This window comes from Mesoplodon densirostris, chromosome 16, assembly GCF_025265405.1.
Source record: "Mesoplodon densirostris isolate mMesDen1 chromosome 16, mMesDen1 primary haplotype, whole genome shotgun sequence".
In the NCBI taxonomy this organism is placed as follows: Eukaryota; Metazoa; Chordata; class Mammalia; order Artiodactyla; family Ziphiidae; genus Mesoplodon; species Mesoplodon densirostris.
Window position 1 is genome coordinate 53645770 of NC_082676.1, and position 22393 is coordinate 53668162.

Here is a 22393-nt window from a genome sequence, read left to right on the forward strand (position 1 = left end):
CAAATTCAGTCCCTGCCCTCACTAGCTTATATTTCAGTGGCAGTAACAAATAAATAAGCAAGTGTTCTACATGAGACAAGAGTATGATAGCAAAGTACCGAGTGCTTTGGGACAACTAACTAACTAGGATAAGGAGCTCAGGATGTCTCAGAAGCATCATGGGAAAACTAGAGAGACTTTTTTGGACTAAGATAGTTCCATATAAGGAAGGGGCCTCAACTCTTATGTTTTACTTGTCCTGCTCTGGTTTGGCCCTCTTGGGAGACTGATTATCTGAATCATAGAACCTAGTCGATCGCTCTAATTCCTTGACAAAAGGTGTACTGTTTTTTTTTATTACTGTGTAACAAATTACCATATATTTAGCAGCTTAAAACAGCATACATTTATTATCTCACAGTGTCCATGGGTCAGGAGTCTGGACATGACTTAGCTGGCCCTTTTGCTCAGTGTCTCACTAGGCTACAGTCTCACCTAGAGGTTTGACTGGAGGAGGATCAGCTTCCAAGCTCATTCATATTGCTGGTAGAATTCACTTCCTTGTGGCTGTAGGACTCTTGGTGGCCTGCTTCTTTAAAGCTAACAGGAGGGCCTCCCTGGTGGCGCAGTGGTTGAGAGTCCGCCTGCCGATGCAGGGGACACGGGTTCGTGCCCCGGTCTGGGAGGATCCCATATGCCGCGGAGCGGCTGGGCCCGTGAGCCATGGCCGCTGAGCCTGCGCGTCCAGAGCCTGCGCGTCCGGAGCCTGTGCTCCGCAACGGGAGAGACCACAACAGTGAGAGGCCCGCATACCGAAAAAAAAAAAAAAAAAAAAAAGCTAACAGGAAAGTGAGAATGACTCTTCTCAGAGTCACATAAGTGTAAATATAACTCTCTACCCATCAATATCTATATAGCTAGATATAGATATAGATATATAAAATAACATAATGAAGGGAGTGGCATGCCATCACCCTTGCCACAGAATATAGCTTAATCAAAGAAGTAATATAATACCTCATCCATGACCTTAGCCATATTCTATTGACTAGAAGCAAGTCACAGGTCCTTCTACACTAATGCGGAAAGGACTGGCCAGGGCATTATACCCAGGGGCAGAGATCATGAGGGTCATCTTAGGATTCTGCTGCCACAAAAGATTTCATCTGAAATACAGGATGTATAGTGGTACCTGGGTCGAGGGGTTGTCTATACACTTGAAGAGCTTAGAACACGGCCTGGCACAAAGAAATGACTTAATTATCATTATCATCATCATTTGCCACTATCATTATTAAGAAGGTTCAGCCATATTTCATCCAGCTCAAACTGTCATTCAGTCTCTTCAAGGTGGTTTGGGATATTGCTACACAGAGAGCAACTTCTCTCCTGTGTCTCCAGGGACTTCCATGCATCACACTGAGTCCACATCCCCTCCGATATCTTGGAAGCTTTGAGCTGGACCTGATGGCTCTGTGCCACCTCATTTTCTAGGCGGAAATGCTTCTGTCAGAGCCGGGTCATGTCAACTTTTGCCCATAACCTCTGAGTTCCCAAATTCCAAATGCTAGTTTGCTGTGATTCAACAAATTTATCTCACAATCTTTTACTGCATACTGACAGCATGCCAAGGCTTATGCTTCTCCCTCTCAGTAGGCTTGCTCCATCCCAGATCCCCAGAATTTTCTCTTGTTTTGCCTGTTTTAATTTGGGCTTGGCATCACATTTGTCCCATTTTATTTGAGATTGAGTCAATTTCTTAAAAACAATATCTACAGCTTTGAAGTGTTGGAGAAATAGTGCACCTCACTGACCCTCTCGTATTGCATAGGAGCGAATGTAACTAAGCTTCTCCCTCTCTCTTTATTTTCCACTACCTTTTCCTGCCATTGAGATTCAAAATTGCTCCCTGCCTCCTCCATCTTAGAACCAATTCTACAAAGAACACACAAACAAACAAAAATCTCTGGTACTTTAGTTGACTGACTTCTTTCTTTCTTTCTTTCTTCCTTTCTTCCTTCCTCCCTCCCTTCCTCTCTCTCTCTCTCCCTTTCTTTCTTTCTTTCTTTCGTTTTTTATTTTTGGTCTCTGATTTCCTAGAAATCCTTTCTGAAAGATTTCACTCATACTAAAATTTCAAGTGATTGTTACTATATCATTAATAATAATAATATTAATGATAATATTAATAACAACTAATATTGCTAGAGCTTTAACTACATTCCAGAATCTGTTCTATGATCTTTGTACATATTAACCCATTCAACCCACATTTTAGAAATCAGGAAAGTAAAGCACAGAGAACTTAAGTAACTTGCCAAAGGTCACACAGCTCGTAAGTGGCATGCCCAAGCTGTCTAATTCCAAAGCCTACACTTTTTTTTTTTTTAACATCTTTATTGGAGTATAATTGCTTTACAATGGTGTGTTAGTTTCTGCTTTATAACAAAGTAAATCAGCTATACATATACATATATTCCCCGTATCTCCTCCCTCTTGCATCTGCCTCCCACCCTGCCTATCGCACCCCTCTAGGTGGTCACAAAGCACCAAGCTGATCTCCCTGTGCTATGCGGCAAAGCCTACACTTTTAACCATTATGCTAGTCTGCCTCTCTGCACAGACTATGAGAAAAAAAAATTGTGGAAATGGAATTCCATTTCTAGAAATAAACTTTGGATCCAAACAACAGGGTGCAGGGTGAGGTAATAGGAAAATAAGGGGAGAGAGGGAAAAATTCAACTCTGCAATCCTGTGAAATGCAAGTAAGGGTCAGTGAGGTAGGCTCTTTCTCTAACACCCCACAGCCCTAGATATTGCTTTATAAAAAATCAGCCCATCTGAAATAGAACAGAGGAAAAGGCAATACTGAATTCAAATTAAAACAGGCACGATGGGAGAAGGCAAATATACAGGGGAAAATGATGTGGGTATGGATTCCAGCAGAATTGGTTTGAATCTTGGCTTGAGACTTAATATCCAGTTGAGGACTTCCCCTGTGGCGCGGTGGTTAAGAATCCGCCTGCCAATGAAGGGGACACGGGTTCAAGCCCTGGTCCGGGAAGATCCCACATGCCGAGGAGCAACTAAGCCCGTGTGCCACAACTACTGAGCCTGCACTCTAGAACCCACGAGCCACAACTACTGAGCCTGCGTGCCACAATTACTGAAGCCCACGCACCTAGAGCCCGTGCTCTGCAACAAGAGAAGCCACCGCAATGAGAAGCCTGCGCACCGCAACGAAGAGTAGCCCCTGCTCGCCGCAACTAGAGAAAGCCCGCGCACAGCAACAAAGACCCAACGCAGCCAAAAAAAAAAAAAAAAAAAAATCCAGTTGAATGCTGAGGAACAAGAAGGTCAGCCCCAATCTTGTTTGATGAAATGAATGTTTGTTCCTTAAAGCAAGCTAGTAATCATAGATGGACTCTTATCCATTCCTTAAAACATTCATTCCTACATATTCTAGAAAGTGATGTTTATTTTATTTCTATTACTTTATACTATTCAAGACAACAAAATCAGGATAGATGAGAGATAACTAATATTTGACCATTAAATGTCATGACATTAGTACTCAACATCAGACATATCACTCTATTTCTTTTTTAAAAGAATTAAGGTTTTTCATCTTTTAATCTGTGATATCTGATGGGGACATCCATTCCATTTATTTGGTAAATAGTTACTTACATTTATGAGGATAATAATTTGCTAAGCGCCTACATTATGGCAGCTCTGTGCTAAGCCCCGCATGTAGGATGTTATCAAAACCAGACACAGCCTTTACCTGCCAGTGCTTACTCTGCTGAGTACTGAACCACGTGAGACTGCCAATAATCAACCACGGTTTACTGACAAGGGTGGCAACTTCATACTGTTCAACCTAATAATAGGGATATGTACTAAATGATTACACAAACAGAAATACAATTATGATCTAAGAAGCCCTCAAGAAATATACAGGGTTCTATGTAAAAATAAAACAGAGAAAACCGATTAAATCCTGGTTTCAGGATGGTGTTGGGGAGATGCTTCTTCGCCAGCCCTATGTTGCTTCTCAGGTGGAGAGAATTCCGTTAACGAAACAGTCCTGCCCTCCGTCCCCCTCCTCCACTGGTGAGTTAGGAAGAGAATTTTTGCTGGGCCCGTTGTTGCCTTCTCCTTCCTCTTAGGAGGCAGCCACGGCAGAAATATCTGCTTGGCTTGCTCTTCCACGCTTAAGTTTTCCTTTTTGGCAAAATATGCATAATATAAAATTTACCATTCTGACCATTTTAAGTGTACAATTCAGTGGCATTAAGTACCTTCACATTCTCGTGCAACCATCATCATCATCTGTCTCCAGAAATTTTTTCATCTTCCCAAACTGAAACTCTGTCCCCATGAAATAACTTCCCATTCTCCCCTCTCCCCCAGACCCTGGCAACCAACATCCCACTTCCTGTATTTATGAGTTTGACTTCTTTAGATGCCTCATATAAGTGAAATCATACAGTATTTGTCTTTTTGTGACTAGCTTATTTTACTTAGCATAATGTCCTCAAGGTTCATCCATGTTGTAGCAAGGGTCAGAATTTCCTTCCTTTTCATGGCTGAAAAATATGCCATTGTGTGTGTGTGTATATACACACACACACACACACACACACACACACACACACCACATTTTTGTTATCCATTCAGCCATCGATGGACACTTGGGCTGTTTTCCCCTTTCAGCTATGGTAGATAATGCTGCTCTGAATGTGGGTATGCAAATATCTGTTTGCATTCCTGCTTTCAATTTTTAGGGGGTATATACACAGAAGTGGAACTGATGGACCATGTGGCAATTCCATTTTCAATTTTTTGAGGAACTATCAAGTTGTTTTCCACAGTAGCTGTACCATTTTACATGACCACCAGCAAAACACAAGTGTTCCAATTTCCCCACAAATTCACCAACACTTAATTTCTCTTTTTGATAACAGCCATCCTAATGGGTATGAAGTGTTATCTCATTGTGGGTTTTTTTTTTTTTTTTTTTTTTTTTTGCGATACATGGGCCTCTCACTGTTGTGGCCTCTCCCGTTGCGGAGCACAGGCTCCGGATGCGCAGGCTCAGCGGCCATGGCTCACGGGTCCAGCCACTCCGCGGCATGTGGGATCTTCCCAGACCGGGGCACGAACCCGTGTCCTCTGCATCGGCAGGCGGACTCTCAACCACTGCACCACCAGCGAAGTCCCAGTCTCATTGTGGTTTTGATTTGCATTTCCCTATTAGTGATGTTGAGCATCTTTTTCATATGCTTATTGACCAGCCATATATCTTCTTTGGAGAAATGTCTATTCAAGTCCTTTGCCCATTTTTTAATCAGGTTATCTGTTTGTTGTTGAGTCGTAGGAATTCTCTATATGTTCTGGGTATTAACTCCTTATCGGATATATGATTTGCAAATAATTTCTCCATTCCATGGGTTGCCCTTCACTCTGTTGCTAGTGTCCTTTTTTTTTTTTTTTTTTTTCTTGTGGTACCCGGGCCTCTCACTGTTGTGGCCTCTCCCATTGCGGAGCACAGGCTCTGGACACGCAGGCTCAGCGGCCATGGCTCACGGGCCTAGCCACTCCGCGGCATGTGGGATCTTCCCGGACCGGGGCACGAACCCATGTCCCCTGCACCACAGGCGGACTCTCTACCACTGTGCCACCAGGGAAGCCCGCTAGCATCCTCTGATGCACAAAAGTTTTTGATTTTGATGTAGTCCAACTTATCTGTTTTCTGTGTTGCCTGTGCTTTTGATGTTATGCCTTAAGTTTTACAGAGGCAGGCTTACCACTGGGGATCCTGTGTGGTCCAGTGCTGCCTGTGAGCTTAGTTAATTCTGGGTTTAGTATTAAGAGTCTCACTCAACCACAGTAATAAGCCATATTTTCCAACATTAGCTTTTCCAGTTTAACAAAGGTGATATTTTGATCTTTATCAGAATTAATCTTTGCCCTTTTCTTAATTTGTTTGGTGCTAATTTATGCCCTTCTCACAATACCAAAATGATGCTTGGGAGAACATGATTGGAGGATGATATCTGAAGGATGCAGATAAGTCAACTAATGAGGAGAGAAAAGAAGGGTAAATCACTCAAGGCAAAGGGAAGAGAATATGCAAATGCCCTGTAGTAGGAGAAATATAATGTCATTCAGCAAATGGAAAAAAAAAGCATAAGAGGGGCTGGAAAAAGTAGAGAGAGGAAAGTAAAGAGAATGGAGTGAAATGAAGCCAGGAGCACAGCCAGAGCCCCAAATCAGCAGGAGCTTGTAGGATATTGTGTCTACCCTTGACCAGAAAGTTTAAGCCTGTTTTCTGGGATTCCTAAAGGCTTTTGTTCATTGCCTACTCTCACTCCTAGGTCTGAATAATGGAATCATCAGATTTCCCCCTGAAGTTGAGGATTCCTATTTTTTTTTTTTTTTTCTTTTTGCGGTATGTGGGCCTCTCACTGTTGTGGCCTCTCCCGTTGCGGAGCACAGGCTCCGGATGCGCAGGCCCAGCGGCCATGGCTCACGGGCCCAGCCGCTCCGCGGCATATGGGATCCTCCCAGACCGGGGCACGAACCCGTATCCCCTGCATCGGCAGGCGGACTCTCAACCACTTGCGCCACCAGGGAGGCCCTGAGGATTCCTATTGAATAATATAGATAAGCATGTCATTTTGCTGCCACCAAAGCCTGAGGTCAGAAATGCTTTAACTGGATAAGAAAACTCCCTTAAGTCAAAAATGGGGGAGGGGAAATCACAGAAGAGCCAACACAAATAAAACTAACGAAGTGCTTGCTTGGAGTGGAAAGAGAAAAGGCATCAAAATCCTTGACTCTCTAAAATTGTTCCAAAAAAAATAGAAAATGAAACTCCCCAAGATGCATCTTGGGGAAATATAAACACTTGCCCCTAGTCCTTGGCAAGGGGTGAGAGAGAAGGAAGACATTAATAACAACACTTCCCTCTGAGCGCCTCAATCAATCCACAGTACCAGGACTACACAGAGCTGCATCACTGCATTTAATGCTCATCACTTCCCTAGAAGGGTGGGTACCACCACTACCCCTATTTTGCATATGAGAACGCTAAGGCATTAAAGAGGTGAAATGAATTCCCAACAGTCACCACACTAGGGTGTAGTAGAAAGATTAAAAACCAGGTTTGTCTGATGCCAGAATTCACGTTTCTAATCATTCTGACAATAGCCTCATTTGCACAAATTCTATTCCAGAGAATAGACTAGGCAGCTTTGGCAGGTTTAGGTAAAAGACTCTTCCCTAAATATGAGATTTTCATGTTGGTTTGTCCTTTTATCCAGCTAGCTCCAGACCCTTATGACAGACCTCCAGAGTAAGCACCAAGTCCTGCTGGGTGACTGGAATACAGAGGGAGAAAGGGAAGATGGACTGACTGCAAAGAAGGTGAATCTGGAGAGAGAAGGCGAGGGGTGGAAGGAAGGAGAAGAAGAGCTGTCCCCATCCCCAGGGAGTGTCTGTTTTAATTAAAGCTAATTAGCCTGAATTCCCTTTTTCATCCAGACATTAGCTTCTCCCACCCAAAAAATCCAAAAGCAGAGTTAAAGAGAGAGGTTTAAAAATAAGACTAGTCCTGTCTCATTCACTCATCCTTTCACATGAATTTATGGAGCAGCTGCTCTTTGCCAGGCACTTTCTAGGCATTTGGGGTAGACCAATGGGCCAGACAAAGATCTCTTCCCACATAAAGTCCTACTGAAAGGAAACAGACAATAACCAATAAACAAAAGTGGGCACAGAGCATCTGAAATTAATCTCTCTTGCCCCTCTACGATTCCAAATCTGGTCATTGGAATAGGTAGCCTGCTCTATGACAGACTCGATTTTAGATGTTTATCTCATTTACGTCACTGATGTCACTTCTCTGACATGGACACTGTTATAATCCCCATCTTATAGATGGGGTAAGCAGAAGGTTAAAAAGGCATCTGCCTAAGAGCCCATAACTAGTCAGTGGCAGATCCTGGATTTGAACTCACATAGCCTGATTCCAGAATCTGTGCTGTAAACTCTACATAGACCACCTCCTGGTATTAGGTTCCAAGTTATCAACAACAGAACTGGACTCTAAGTTAAATAGGAGAGGGATTATCAGAAGTACCCAGCTGCTCATATAGACAAAGAGGAAACAGAACATTAGACTTTGAAAATGGGAAAGAATCAAGGAAAAGTAGATGACCAAAATTACAGCTAACATCTCACCCTGGGAAAAGTCCAGTGAGAGTGTCTCTACATCCCCCGTGGCCCATGTCTTTGTGGCAGTAGCTCTAGATTCAAGGTCCTAGGAAGGAGCTTGTTATTGGCTGAACTTAGGTTTAGGGCTCACACTTTATCCTTCAGGGATCATGGAAAGCAAAGAACTGGTTTTTTAGCTTCTATAGCAGAAGCAGGGGCCAGGCATGTCTCCAAGACAGTCAGCAGCCGATTCCCTAAACACAGAAAGGAGGACGTACGGCCTTCACAATTTTCTGCTGTACTGGTATATCGGCTGCCCTTTTATTTGCTTAATATTTCTCTTCAAATAGACCTACATTTTAATTTAGTTTATTTTAAAAGGAAAATGTATATTATTGCTGAGAACAAAAGTTCAACGTGCCAGCTATACTTTGTCTCCTAATAGTCATTAAAATAAACATAAAACTCTGAAAGTTTTTGAAGTTCACGCAGAAACCAAACAAGAGCATCCTGCTCTCCAGGAGACGCTGCTCTAATATAAGTTACCACCTTCTCGTTTCCCGTGGGGTTGGCTGAACAAATGATGATGTCCAGAGAGACTACAGGAGGCTCGACACTTGTCACTAGAATTCAGAGTCAGGGACCTCTGGGAAATCTACCTGTGCAGTCTCTCTTCTTCCTTGTTTGGCCGTGAATAGAGCCTGAGAGCTCCTCTGTTTCTTGGTAATGCAGGCACAGCCCCTCCTTGGCTGCGGATACAAATGCCCTTCTTCCTTTTTTTTCCCCAAATGCTCTGTAGGCTTAACGTTCATTTCCTTTTAAGAAGCAGAATTCAAAGCCTCTTACACCCTCTCTAGTTCCTTTACCCCAGAGTAACAGACTGACAGACTTACCAAATAAGCAGACAAGCAAACAAATGTAAGCCTTACCCTCAAAAAAGGGAGGGGGAATGGGAGATAGAGGCAATTTGGTCCAGGAAATATATTCCTTCACTTGCAGTTAAAGTGATGAGCAAATTTATTTACACAACTTATATCCACCTAGGACCACTCTCACACCACAAGGATATAAATGCTGCTTAAAATCTACCTTCTCTCGGCACAGAAAGTCCTGTAAACAGACCCACTGTGAATGCAAAGCAGGACACCCAACTGGAAGGACAAAGGGCTTTGGAGGAAGCTGAGGAGGAGACGCTATACATCCCTGTCCTGCACACATCCACCCACCCTCCCCCTTCTCCTCCCCCTACCCTTTCCCCTTCGTTCTCCCCCTCCCCCTCCCTTTCCTCCTCCTCCCCTTCTTCTCCTTCTTCTCCTTCTTCTCCTTCTCTTTGTCCTCCTCCTTCTTCTCCTTCCCCTCCTCCTTCTTCTTCTTCTCCTTCTTCTCCTTCTCTTTGTCCTCCTCCTTCTTCTCCTTCCCCTCCTCCTTCTTCTTCTTCTCCTTCTTCTCCTTCTCCTCCTCCTTCTTCTTCTTCTCCTTCTTCTTTTCCTCTCTGTATCTCTCTATCTCTACCTCTGTCTCAGTTTCTCCCCTCCTCCTCCCTTTTCCTCCTTCCTACTGCTCCTAGAGGAGGTGGGTGAGCAGGCAGCCAAAATTCACAGCCTGGGGAATCCTGGATAGAGTTCCACAGGCGCTGCACTGAAACATCAAAGCCACTGCACTGGTTCCCCTAAGCTGAGGAGCTGCTCTCAGCACCTCTGATTTTCCATCCGAAAACTGGGCAGGTCACAGGACATTATCTCAGAGCATTTAGTCATAAATCCTCCTGCTTCATACAGTCGGCCGAATTAGATAATCAGTTAATTAATAAGTGGCGCTGCTTAGACTAATACATGTGCCAACACAGCAAGAAACTGGAAAAGCACAAGGGAAACACAGAAAGCAAAGAGGTTTCCTCTGCAATACAAGAGTATTTACTCTGAGCGTGGTGTAAATTCAGCAAACAGCTGCTTATTCAGAATATGAGCAACCAGGGAACTCGAAATAAGCAGAAAGGTTCCTTGGAATTTTTAAAAGAACAGTGATGCTCTTAGCCAAAAGAAGATGCTCAGGCCTTATAAGAAGCTGAAGTGCTCTCTGAATCAAAAGATTTTTTTCCCCTATAGAGTTATAGAATAAAGAGGGTTCCAACTTTCTGGTAGGACCTCTGGAGCAGTTCTCAGTTCATGTAGATATTCTGTCCACCAAATAATCCATTTCGCAACAATTGCAGGGCATGAGGGGATGGGGAGAGAGGGTGGGAGAAACAGGATGTAAGCCATCGCACTGGGTTTGTGCCAGGAAGGCTGTGTTACAATTTAAACATTGCGCTTGGAGTCTAGAAAAGTGGGTGGGAACCCTGGCTCTTCATTAACCAGAGGCACATTTGGGTTGAGCCTCTTAGAGCCTCAGCTTCCCAACCTGGCTAATGGGAAAATGTCATTTTCACAAAGTGGCTGTGAGGATGAAATAAGAAAGGCTGTGTGTTATTATATTATTATATAATATATTATATATGTTAATATGTTAGATATCAGATATTATAGAGTATGCAAGAAATAATTACCATCATTTATAACAACACACTCTAAGGTTTAAGTTATTCTCTCATTCTCCCTCTCCTCTCTCCTTCCCTCCCTCTCTCCCTCCTAGGGGAGCATGATAATATTCGTGATAACTATTACTCATGGAAATTACACCTCTCCACTAGATCTTACAGAATAAATTTCACTGAACTCCATTAAAATATTTCAGACAATATGCCTCCTATAAAAATATTATTAATCACTGTTTTATTTCAAGATGTGGGTCTAAGGGAAAAAAAGCTAGACTTTAACATTTTGTGAGGTAGTTTCATAGCAAGGTGGATTTCATTAGACTTAGCCCACTCCTTTCAAACTATCAACAAACAAAAGACAGGGAAAAAAAGTCGGACAACCATGAAATATCCAGCAATTAAGCCAAGACAAAGATCTCTACTGTGCTTATAAAGATTATAATAAGTTAAGAAGAGAATGTCTTTCCCACAAACTCCATATCCACTCAAATGGCAAGCTTACACTCTGCTCAGTCTCAAGGAATGGAAATGTTTTGAAATTTTTTTCCTCTTAGTCTTTACGGAATGTGCATCTGATATCAATAGATGATAGATAATATTATAGATAGGGAGATGATAGATAGATGATAGATAGATAGATGCAGAGATGGATTCCATTCAGATGGATTCTTTCTCCTGTCCATGGGGGACACAGACAAAGGAACTTGAGAAGAAAAATACACAAAATGGCTGATTTAGAAGGAAACTAAAAATAATCTTACCCCACTTTCTCATTTTTAAAAAGTAAGCCACTTAAAAAAACTAATTCACCCTAGGTCACAAAGCCAGTTCTGCAACTGTTTATAATAATAGCAAACGTTCACTAGGCACCTACCGGGTCTCACACTAAGCTCTCTACTGTGATACCTCATTTAATCTTCTCAGAACAATCAGAATGCCCATCTTACTGATAAGGAAACTGAGGCTCAGAGAGGTGAAGCAACTCACTCGAGGTCACTCAGCTGGTAAGATGCAGAGACAGGACTGGAATCTGAAAAGTACACTGAGCTACATGGAAGCCAAGACTCTTGGTTTCCAATCTAGTACAAGCTCTCTCTAGATTTTAATCTGAAATTTGAATTTAAAAAGTTTCTTTCATTCCAGTGGTAACTGGAAAATCCCTTCTTTTTAATGAATACGTGAAAAAATAATTACCTCCCCAAATTGCACATTCCCTTTCTTCTAGTGCAATCTACCGCAAGCACCGAAGACTAGCTCAGCTGGGGCCAGGCTGCCCCATAAATAAGTCATGTCCAGGCCGAGCCTGTGCGGCTGTCGCTGTATGTATAATAGAAACGACAGTGTCAAAAAGCAGCCAACGCTGTCCTCCATGAGCACATGTTTCCAAATTGCCCTTGACAGGTTATGAACAAAGCATTTCAAACGGAAGCAGTAAATATCAGCACAAGTGCTTTGAGAGTCTGCCTTTCCACTTCCTGGCACTTTGATTTTTTCCAATTCCATTTGGTTTTGCCTTGACTACCGTAAGGAAGGAAACCAAGAGCAACTCCTGGGGCAGCTGGTCTGGTTACAGGGTTACTCTCCTGGCCTCTTAATATGAGAACAGAACTATGAGTTGATGAGGTACATGGTCTCTGAGTCTGAGAGATGTGGGTTCAAATCTTGGCTCTACCATTTCCCAGCCATGTGGCCCTAGGCAACTTCCTTAGCCTCGCAGTTTTTCAACTATGGAATAAGGATAATAATGCTCTCCTCCAGAGACTGCAGTGAGGGTTAAATAAGTGTGTTAATAATGGCTAATGATGGTTCAGTACTCATTATATATGAGACTCTCCAGTAAGCACTGAACATGTATGTACTACAGTTGGCCCTCTGTATCTGTGGCTCCTGCATTTGCACATTCAACCAACTGATGGATCAAAAATATTTTAATTCCAGAAAGTTCCAAAAAGCAAAACTTGAATTTGCTGTACATGGCAACTATTTATATAGCATTTATATTGTATTAGGTATCATAAGTTATCTAGAGGTGATTTAAAGTATAAGCAGCGTGTATGTATAGGTTATATGCAAATACTACACCATTTTATATGAGGCACTTGGGCATCTGCAGATTTGAACATCCAGTCCCCCCAAGGGTTACCAAGGGACGACTATACTCACATAATGCTCACAAAAAAATAGGCAGTTTTATTATCCCCACATCACAGATGAGGAAACCGAGGCATAGAGAGGTTTCCAGCCCATTGTCTCCTAGCAGACTTTGCACCAAGCAGTCTGGCTCCAGGCTAAAATCCCTTGGCAAACATAGTAGTGAGCCTGGCACATAGAAAATGCTCAATAGATTTTGGTTATATTTTGCCACTGAACTGCCTCCTAATTGCTCACCTATTCAGAAAGGAAAATCCTCAGTGTCTTGGGGTAAGAACAACAGAACAAATATTGAACCTTGGGTTTGTCCCAGATTCTTTACTTATACTCTCTTCATCTTCATAGTAATACTGCATGCTATTGTCATGCTAAATCCTATTATCCCCATTGAATGTATGGGGATGCTGGGGCTCTACATGGCCAAGGGACTCTCCCAAGGCACACAGGGCACCAGGACAGAAGTCCAAATCTTCCAACTCTGAAGTCCATGGCACAATGACAAACTGGGCAAACCCCTGTAACATACACTGTCGAAATCAGACAGATCCTTTCCACCTCCTCCACTTCATCCCGTCCTGTAAGACAGGGCTTCTCAAACTTTATTGTGCACACGAATCATCTGGAGACCTTGTGAAATGCAGATTTTGATCCAGCAGGTCTGTGGTGGGAACTGAGACCCTGCATTCCTAACAAGAACCTGGGTGACACCATTTCTGCTGCTGTGAGGACAACAGTTTGAACAGCAATGATGTAAGAAAGAGTCCTTCAGTTCCTCCAGTTTTTCACTCTGCCACTTGAGACTCAAGAGGCTTCTAAGGTTGTAGCATTGAGACTGGGAATTATTTCCACCTTTTTCAGCTCTATGGAGTGAGATTTTCTAAACCATTCCTGCCTCCCACCAATTCCAGCCTCACCACCAACATCAGCATCAAACACATACGTGCACGTACACACACACACACACACTCCATCTCTCTCTCTCTCAACCTCTTTTAAATTGTTATGCCTTTCTAGCATGCAGTTATTATGTACATTTCATATTGGATCATTCCAATGTCATATGAAAACTCAAATTGTTATTAGGCATCTTTAACTCCAGGAGGAAAATTTACCATAAGGCAAAATGCAGCAGCACCAGCAATTTACAGTAAATAATGACTTAAGTAAAGATAATGGGCCTGATGGTATTTGGTTATACATGGCTAAATCATTTGCAAAACAGTCCCTTCCCCACTCTCAAATTCAGACCTAGGAACAGTTATTTAAGGGGTTCTCTATAAAGACGCCCTCTCTTGCTAGCCCATGATTTCACAGGTGTGGTCCTTCCTGTCCAGCCAAGACCCACTTTGCCCAGCTGTGGTTGACTGTCCCTGCCCTTTTTATCCTACAGAATCACTCATAGCAAACTCTGAAGGCATCTGGGGCAAAGAAACACCACCAATTCAGCCCCAGAGCCTCAACCCACAATGATTCCTTTAACGGGTCTTGTTCAGGCAGCCTCGTAAAGCTGTAGAATATGGCTCCTCTTTCTTTTATACTGGACGTGTCAGGAGCCTCTCTGGCCATTTATTTGATAGAGAGGTTGCTAAATGTTACGGCAAACGGCCACATCAGTCTGGATAATAGCTGAGCATCAGTGTCTGCTGAAACCCTAAGACCTCACCAACCTGCAAGGAAAAGTTTTTCCTGACCTCCACGCCGTGCTCCGCATGAATACAAACAGGAAGGTCCGGTGGTGCAGTGGACTCTGACCTCGAGGTGAAAGGTGTTCCCTCTTAGCCCTGATTCTGCTGCTAACTTGTGTGACCTTGAGGAAATCAATTCTTCTCTCCGGGGAAGTTCTTACTAGAAGAGAAAAGAAGCTAATATCAGTAGCCCCAAACATGTGCACCCAGACTTTAGAGGCAAGTGCATCCTTTCAGAATTGGGAGGTGCCAATGAATTCCTTCACTCTTCTATCAGCTAACTATGGCTACAATACTGCTTTCTGCTGTGTAACAACTGCAAAATCCCAGTGTCATGCAACAATAAGAGTTTATGTAACTCCTGCATCTGCGGTTCAGCTGACGTAGGCTCAGCTGGGCTGGCTGATTTGATCTGGGCTTGGCTGGGGCAGCTGGCTCTGCTCCACGTGTATCTCATCCTCCTCTGGCTCTGGCAGCAGACTAACCAAGGTATATGCTTCTCATGGTGATGGCAGAGACACAGAGAGCACGTAGAAACGGGTGAGGCCTCTTAGGGCTTGGGCCCGGAACTGACATGCAGTAACTCTCGCCTTACTCTGTGGGCCAAAGCAGTCCACATGGCCAAACCCAAAGTTCAGGGGCAGGGAAATAAACTACATTCTTTTGCTGCAAGGAGCTACAGAGTAACATGGGACAGGCCATGCATAGAGGAGGAACCACCTGTCCACCTCAACAGGAAGTCAGGACCTCCACTGGGCCAGTTTCCTCACTGTTCCCCCAAATGTCTTTGCTTATGTTGTGCCCCGACCTGGAATGATCCTCCACCCACCCCTCTAAATTCCACCTTCTCTACAAGTCCCGGACCAACAGCCCACCTCCTCCCCTGCCCCAGGATGGACCACTTCAGCTGTTCCAATCCTCTAGATGTAGGCTTGTGATTCCTATCTCTCTGGCCAGCTCCTGACTGCCTGCTAGAAGCACATATGGAACGTGTCTCTTTCAGGGCCCCGCCACTGGAGCTCACTCAGCAGGAGCTGGCTGGTGGACTTGCTGTCTGTGAAAGGGAGGTGGTGTTGGTGCTTAGCTTTCCTCACAGGAAGAGGAGGAAATGTTGATTATCTCTGACATACCTGCCTGCCGGACCTAAAATCCCTGGGGAGCTGAATGGTGTGATTCCCCTTCTGGGGTCATTGAGTTGGAACCAACCTGTGGTTCACCAGTAGAGGGCGCTTTACTTTGTCAGGTTGTCAGGTCGACGCACAGCCCCACTGCCTGTACGTCAATTCTCACAAAGCCCCCTTCAGCTTGTACAAAGAACCTCCATTCTCCTGAGAGCCCAGACCTAGCCTATGGAGTGGGGCTGAGAAGCAGATCACAGCATCATAGGGTCCCTCGGAGGATCTCTCATGCAGCCACGATACCCAAAATTTCCTCGTTGAAGAACCCTTCCGTCTACAAAATCAACCCAGGCACAGACAACTGTGGTTGCAGACCCACACCCCCAGACCTCAATTTAGATTTATCTAATCCACCTCCAATGACAAATACAATATTTCAAAAGTGAGAAATTAAGGAGAAGAGAAAACAAAGGTAGGAAACAAGATGAAGCCAAGAGCATGTAACACTTGAAATTAATTACATTGCATCCCTAATAATCCCTGGCTTTGGGGTGCTAGCAGGAGTCGATGATAAACGTGTGAATGAGCCCAGTCTGTTTTCCGCCACACAGCCCAATGCACGAGCCTCCTTCCTCCCGCTTTGGACCTTCCTCATCAGTCTCTTGGATTGTCAAGGTCTTGCTCATCTCTGACTACAGGACCAGGCCTGCTGGGTCTCAAGATAAATACAGTCTGACCCCCATAGATTCCTCCAGGGCCACTCTCCTCTCACGAAGTCCTGTACTGCCACCTCCTTCAAAGTCAGAGGCAGCCCAGCCCCCTGCACACCAGGCCGTATGTATATCCTTTCCTCCTCTCCCTGTTAAGTGCCTGGGGACCGTTTTGCACACACCTCTCAGCAGCGGCTGCAGAAACATGAGAGCAGAATTCATTAGCTCTGCAACAGGTCCTTCGCTCGCCCTCCCCAGCATTCCTGCTTCCGTGGGGCATCTGTGGGCTATGGCAGAGAAAAGAGAGAGTCCAGCAGCTCCTGATGCCCTGAGGTGGCCCCAGTGGCCACCTGGAGCACATCAAAGTGGCCTCCTGGTTTGGCAGGCATGCACCAGAGCCTGGCAGATGCACTTCAGGCCAGGCCATGCCACTTCTGCTCAGAAAACAATTTATCACATTTTTCCCACTGTTCTGGAAAGTGGCGACCTACAGAGATTTGGTAATTGGCATCCCAAGTCCTAGCCTGTCCTGATCCCTGCAGAGCTCCTTGTTACTCTGTTTGGAGATCCATTTTCATATCCCAAGCCCAGGGGCCACAACAGACACGAAACTTGCTCATGGCCTAAGTGCTGGACAGAATGAAGTTTTCCATTTTTAGCTGGAGCAGCAGGGCAGGACAATTCTGTGATCTAAAGAGTTTCTTCTAATAGGTTAGGGTCCACAGGATAAAGGGCCTCATCAGGGTCACCCCGAAGTGGAATGGGCTGGCTTGGGAGGTCGTGCACACTGGAAATTGTAGGGGAGCAAAATTTGTCACCCCAAAATGTCTTCGACATGTGGATTATTTGGGGCTGAAAACAATCAAGGCCCAGAAGACTCAGGAAGAAATCTGACGTTCCCTCTAACTGCCTAAAGAATGTAGACAGAGGACCCTTCCAGGAAGGGAACATCACCATAGATCACTGCAGTATGAACTAGATGTGTGGAACCTAGCAAAGTGTTTGTTAAAATTCCTCTCTGTGTCCCACTGTCTCTGCAGACCCAGCAAACATTTGTTTACTAAACATTTGCGTTTCCTTTTCCATGGCAATTGCCTTCCTCCCCTTGGAGGGCCCAAACCCCTATCCCAACATCCTCTTTTGTCTTTAGCAGCAGATGGTATTTAAGGTGAGGGTTTCAGCCATTTTGGTGAGTTTTCCTGGGTCTCTCCCATGTATACATGTTATTAAACTTTTGTTTGATTTTCTCCTGTTAATTTGTCTCATGTCTCTTTAATCCTTAGACCAGCCAGAAGAACCTAGCAGGGTAAAGGGAAATGTCTCCCTCCCCGACAAGGGGTTCAAACTGAGCCCCTCAGTCCAGCTAGAACCCTGGGCATTATCTGTTCTTTTCTCTCCCTCACAGGCTCATCAATCAGCAAGTCTTGACAACGTTACCTGCTCAGTAGCTCTTGGATCTCTCCTATCTTCCCCATTCCATTACCACCACAGCCTCAGTTCATCTCTTACCTAGACTATTCTCCAAACTCATCCTCACCCCCATCCCCCAGACCTCACTCCCACCCCGCCCCCGTTGAGGTCGCCAGCCCTCTGAACCCGGGATCAGCAAACAAGCTCATGGACTGCATCTGGCCCACTATCTGTTTCTGTAAATGAAGTGTTTTAGCACGCAGCCAGACCCATTTGCTTACATGTTGTCTACAACTGTTTTTATGCTACAATGTCAGAGTGGGGTAGTTGCAAGAGACCCTGCGGCCCACAAAGTAAAAAATATTTACTATCTGGCCCTTTAAGAAAAAGCCTGCCTAGCTCTGCCCTAAACCACCACGGCCAGTGTGAGTTCAAGTCACTTATCTCACTCAAGATTCACCAACTGTTCCCCCTGCCAAATAGGAGAATTAAAATTCCTCATCATACAACCTTTATGATTCAGTCCTTAATTTGTTCAGGGATTACAAATGGGCATCCCATAGGCTTCATCTAGCATATATATATGCACATATAAATATATCCGCATACATATAAATATATCTTTTTGTGGCCCACACAGAGTTTAAAACATTAATTGCAAACTTTTTTTTTTTTTTAAAACAATGGAATTTTATTTTGATGAAAAACGAGTTTACGACCATTTAGTAAATGAAGAGCAAACACTTCATCTTCCTATCCCATAACTCGAAAAAAATCATTAGTAAATAAATATCTGTGAACAGATTAAGGGTAAGGCAGACTGGATAATAAACCACCTGATGTTCACACTCCCTGCATGTGACTCACTTGAAAAGGATGAAAACGGCACTGGAGATAACTGATATGGGCATTGAATCTCATCCTAATCATTCAAATAAGCCCAATGATACTCATTTTTTGCTCATCATGGGCAACAAACTATACACATTTCACTGAAGGAATACTTTGATAGAAGCACTTATTTAAATTATATTGTGCATCACAACTATAAAAATGGCTTGAACAGTTCCACTTAACCACCATATATAAAGTGCAACTATATAATATTCTACATTTTATCTGGGGTGTGATGAATATCAACCTAGACTGAAAGTACCCCAGCTGCCAATTTCCGCCACTTCTGAAAAGATCTAGATGTGTGAAAAAGGACTGTCCCCTCATACAAAGAACCAATTTCAGAAACCTACCGGTAAACAAATACATTTATATAACTGGAACCTCAAGATGCTAGAGCTGTACTCATTTAAAAAACCATTCAGCTACCTTTGGTCTTTAAAAAAGTCTACACTGCAATATCCTAAACATCTGTGCATCTCACAATGCAGAGAGTGGCCTTGCAGTGCAGGATGAGGAGAGTGCAGTGTCACTGCGAAGAGTAGCATGCTATGGTTTCAAGCAACATCACCATCACAGCATCGGATTCTGTGCGTCAGGATCGAGGTCATTGTTGCCAGAAGGGGGATGGATAGGGAGAATATCCAGCTCATCCACTTGAGGAGTTGGGTGCATGACCACCAGCTGGTCCTGGGGAATGTCTGCGGCAGCTGCTGCAAGGTTGGTGATAGATTTACTCTTCACACACTGAAAGTCTACATGCCGACTCTTTCCTTCTTCCTTCTCCCAAGACATTCGAATAAAGGGTCTTTGGACATAGTTGTAAATCACTTCTGGGCGGCCCCCAGGCCTTTTCTTTACTTTTTCTTTGTAGGTTGGATAACCTTCTATTCCCAATCTAATCTTCTTAAGACCCCTCTCCTTCAAAACTGATTTGGCCACATCTCTGTTTTCAATGTACTTGAAAAATCTATATAATTTTGTGCTATAAATAATTTGTGAATATTCTTCTCCCATCTGTGGCGGATACTCTTCATCCCAATCAACCACATCATCGTCTGTAAGCACCACTATGTGGCATTCGCGTTCCCCACTCTGGGCACTAGCTACCATGAGAGGCAGAATCATTTCTTCCAGGTAAAATTCGAACTGTCTACGAGCACCATCATTTGATAACTCATGCATTAGGGCACTGAGATCTCTACATTTAATAGTACTATATTCAAAAGATATACAAAGATAGTCGCAAGCTTCTCTCAGTTCAGGAATAGATATGCCATCAGGACAACGGATTATTCCTGTTTTATAGTAATCCAGAATAGCTCGAAACACAGTAGAGCCAATCCCCTCTGCCACCTCATACTCTCCCTTCTCATTGGGGCGTGTAAAGTTATGTTCTCTGCCAGATCCAAACATCCTGCCCAACATTGTATTTGGCTGTGCAGTAAAAATGGATGGGTCTACAACAAATCTAGTGTTATCCACTATTAGTGTCACTCGTTCCGATGTTCTTACATTCCGAGCTCCTTCTTTTGCATTTTCATACACAAACACCATTTCCCCAGATGTCTTACAGCTACCATCTGAACTTGACTGACTACTGTTTCTGCTGCTGTTCCCAGCACTGCTACTGGAACCACTTGGAGATGCTTTTTGAGGACGAGGACTGCTTGGACGAGAGGAGCTGTGATCTTTTTCACGTTCAACATGGTGCTGTCGTGTTGGAGAAGTAACATTTCTAATACAAGGAGTGAGCTGAGATTCTGTTCTTTCGTGAGATGAATCTCGAGATCGGTCACTTGACCTTCGTCTATCTCTTGATCTCTCATGTCCCCCACTAGCACCATGTAGACTCATTTTGGTGTGCTCAACAACTCCTTTAGCAACACGTGAGGGAGCACTGTAGTCCTCCTTGAGTGTCCAGGCACAGGCTGGGGCCAGCGACACCTCCGCTTCCCCCACAACTGGATCCCTCCTGAGGTGTCTGAGGCGGCGGACGCTGCGGCAGCCGCCAATTGCAAACTTTTAAAAATCGTAAGATTATACATAAAAATTCATATACCTGACTTATCTTGAAAATAGGGAATTTTAGTGACACTTGGCCCCCATTCCCACATGGCATCAATCAGCCACAGAATCACCACGCATCTACCCCTCGAGTGCCTGTGCTCCCCAGATCACCAGAGACTCCATCCCTCCCTACTGTCGTACACTAGGCCTGCTTCATTCATGTAGGCATATGAGCCTGACACCCCACACCCTTCCTTCTTTCTTTACCAGACAGCCCTCTTCCTAAAACTATGTACTATGGTTCTACCAAAAGACCCAGAGTCCCCAAAGAAGCCATGCCCGCTCTCACCTCCACCTTTTACGCATGCTATGCCCTTGTATTAGTCTGCTAGGGCTGCCATAACAAAGTACCACAGACTGGGTTGTTTAAACAATAGAAATTTATTTTCTCATAGTCTGTAGGCTGGAAGTCCAAGATCAGAGTAACATGAAGTTGGTTCCTTCTGAGGCCTCTCTCCTTGGCTTGTACATGGCCATCTTCTCCCTGTGTCCTCACATGTCTTCCCTCTGTGTGTTTGTCTGTGTCTGAGTTTCCTCTTCTAATAAGGGCACCAGTCGCACTGGATTTGAGCTCACTCTGGTGACCTCATTTAACCTTAATTACCTTTAAGGACCCTATCTCCCAATACATGCTGAGGTACTGGGGATTTAGGCTTTAGTATGTGAGTTTGGGGGAGATACAATTCAGCCCATAACACTTGTCTTCTGGGAATGCTCTCCTGTACTTTATTCAACTGACAGATATTCATACTTTTTAAAAAGGATCAAATCAAGCACCACCTCCTTGGTGAAGGCTCAGAAATCCCCTGTAAAAATTTGTCTTATATTTCTTTGCAACTTGTGCACACTTTCACTAGAAAACAATCACCCTGCACTGTAATCATTTATATTTCCCCTTTTTTCCCTACTGAACTGTGAACTTCTGGGGGTAGGAACTATTTTTTTTCATCTCCATTCACCCAGTACATATTCACTGGGGGCCTGAAATGCCAGGCACTGTCAACATCACTGAAGTTCCAGCAGTGGACAAGTTTCCATCTACATTCTAGTGAGGAAAAAGGACAGTAAATTAGTAAATAAACAAAAGTGGTAAATTGCACAGCACCATGGTTAACCTGCTGTAGGTGTTCAAAAAAAATTGAAAGAATGCTATAGGGGAAACATGTACAAAATGGGTCTAGACATCTTAGAACATCTTCAGAGTTAGAATTCTGTGATTTTTTTTTTTTTTCTGACTCTGAGTTGCTGAGGCCATTATTATGTAGAATGTCAGACAGCCTTCCCTAAAGATTGGATCACTACCTTGGGTCACTGCATCCCTATATCCCTCCTTAAATCTTGGGACCCAACATCATCCCTAGAAAGAGACTCATGAGGACTAAAACAAAGCCAAAGCCCACCATTTTCCCCCACGGCCCCTGCCACAAAATCCCCAGAGCCAAGGCTGGTTGCCAGTGGCCAGACACAGAGATGGGCTATATTTTCCTCTGCAATTTTCGGGTAACTTTGTGCAGCAGGATCATGGGGGTGAGGCAGGTGACCAAGCCTAAGAGGACCCCCTCTGTGTAAATGATGCCCATTTCAGGAGCATCACAGCCTATATCCACCTGTAAGAAA

At 44.0% G+C, this 22393-nt stretch overlaps 1 protein-coding gene across 1 annotated transcript; it reads right to left on the reverse strand.

The window, feature by feature from the left end:
- Positions 1-18509: 18509 nt before the first annotated feature.
- LOC132475991 (BTB/POZ domain-containing protein 10) lies at positions 18510-20711 on the reverse strand. Its single transcript, XM_060077687.1, has one exon. It carries the CDS (start codon positions 20561-20563, stop codon positions 19280-19282), a length of 1284 nt encoding a protein of 427 aa, XP_059933670.1. The 5' UTR covers positions 20564-20711; the 3' UTR covers positions 18510-19279.
- Positions 20712-22393: the final 1682 nt, after the last annotated feature.

Coding starts and splice junctions, on each gene's coding strand:
- LOC132475991 (XM_060077687.1), bottom strand. CDS start 20,563: ATGAGTCTACATGGTGCTAGTGGGGGACATGAGAGATCAAGAGATAGA.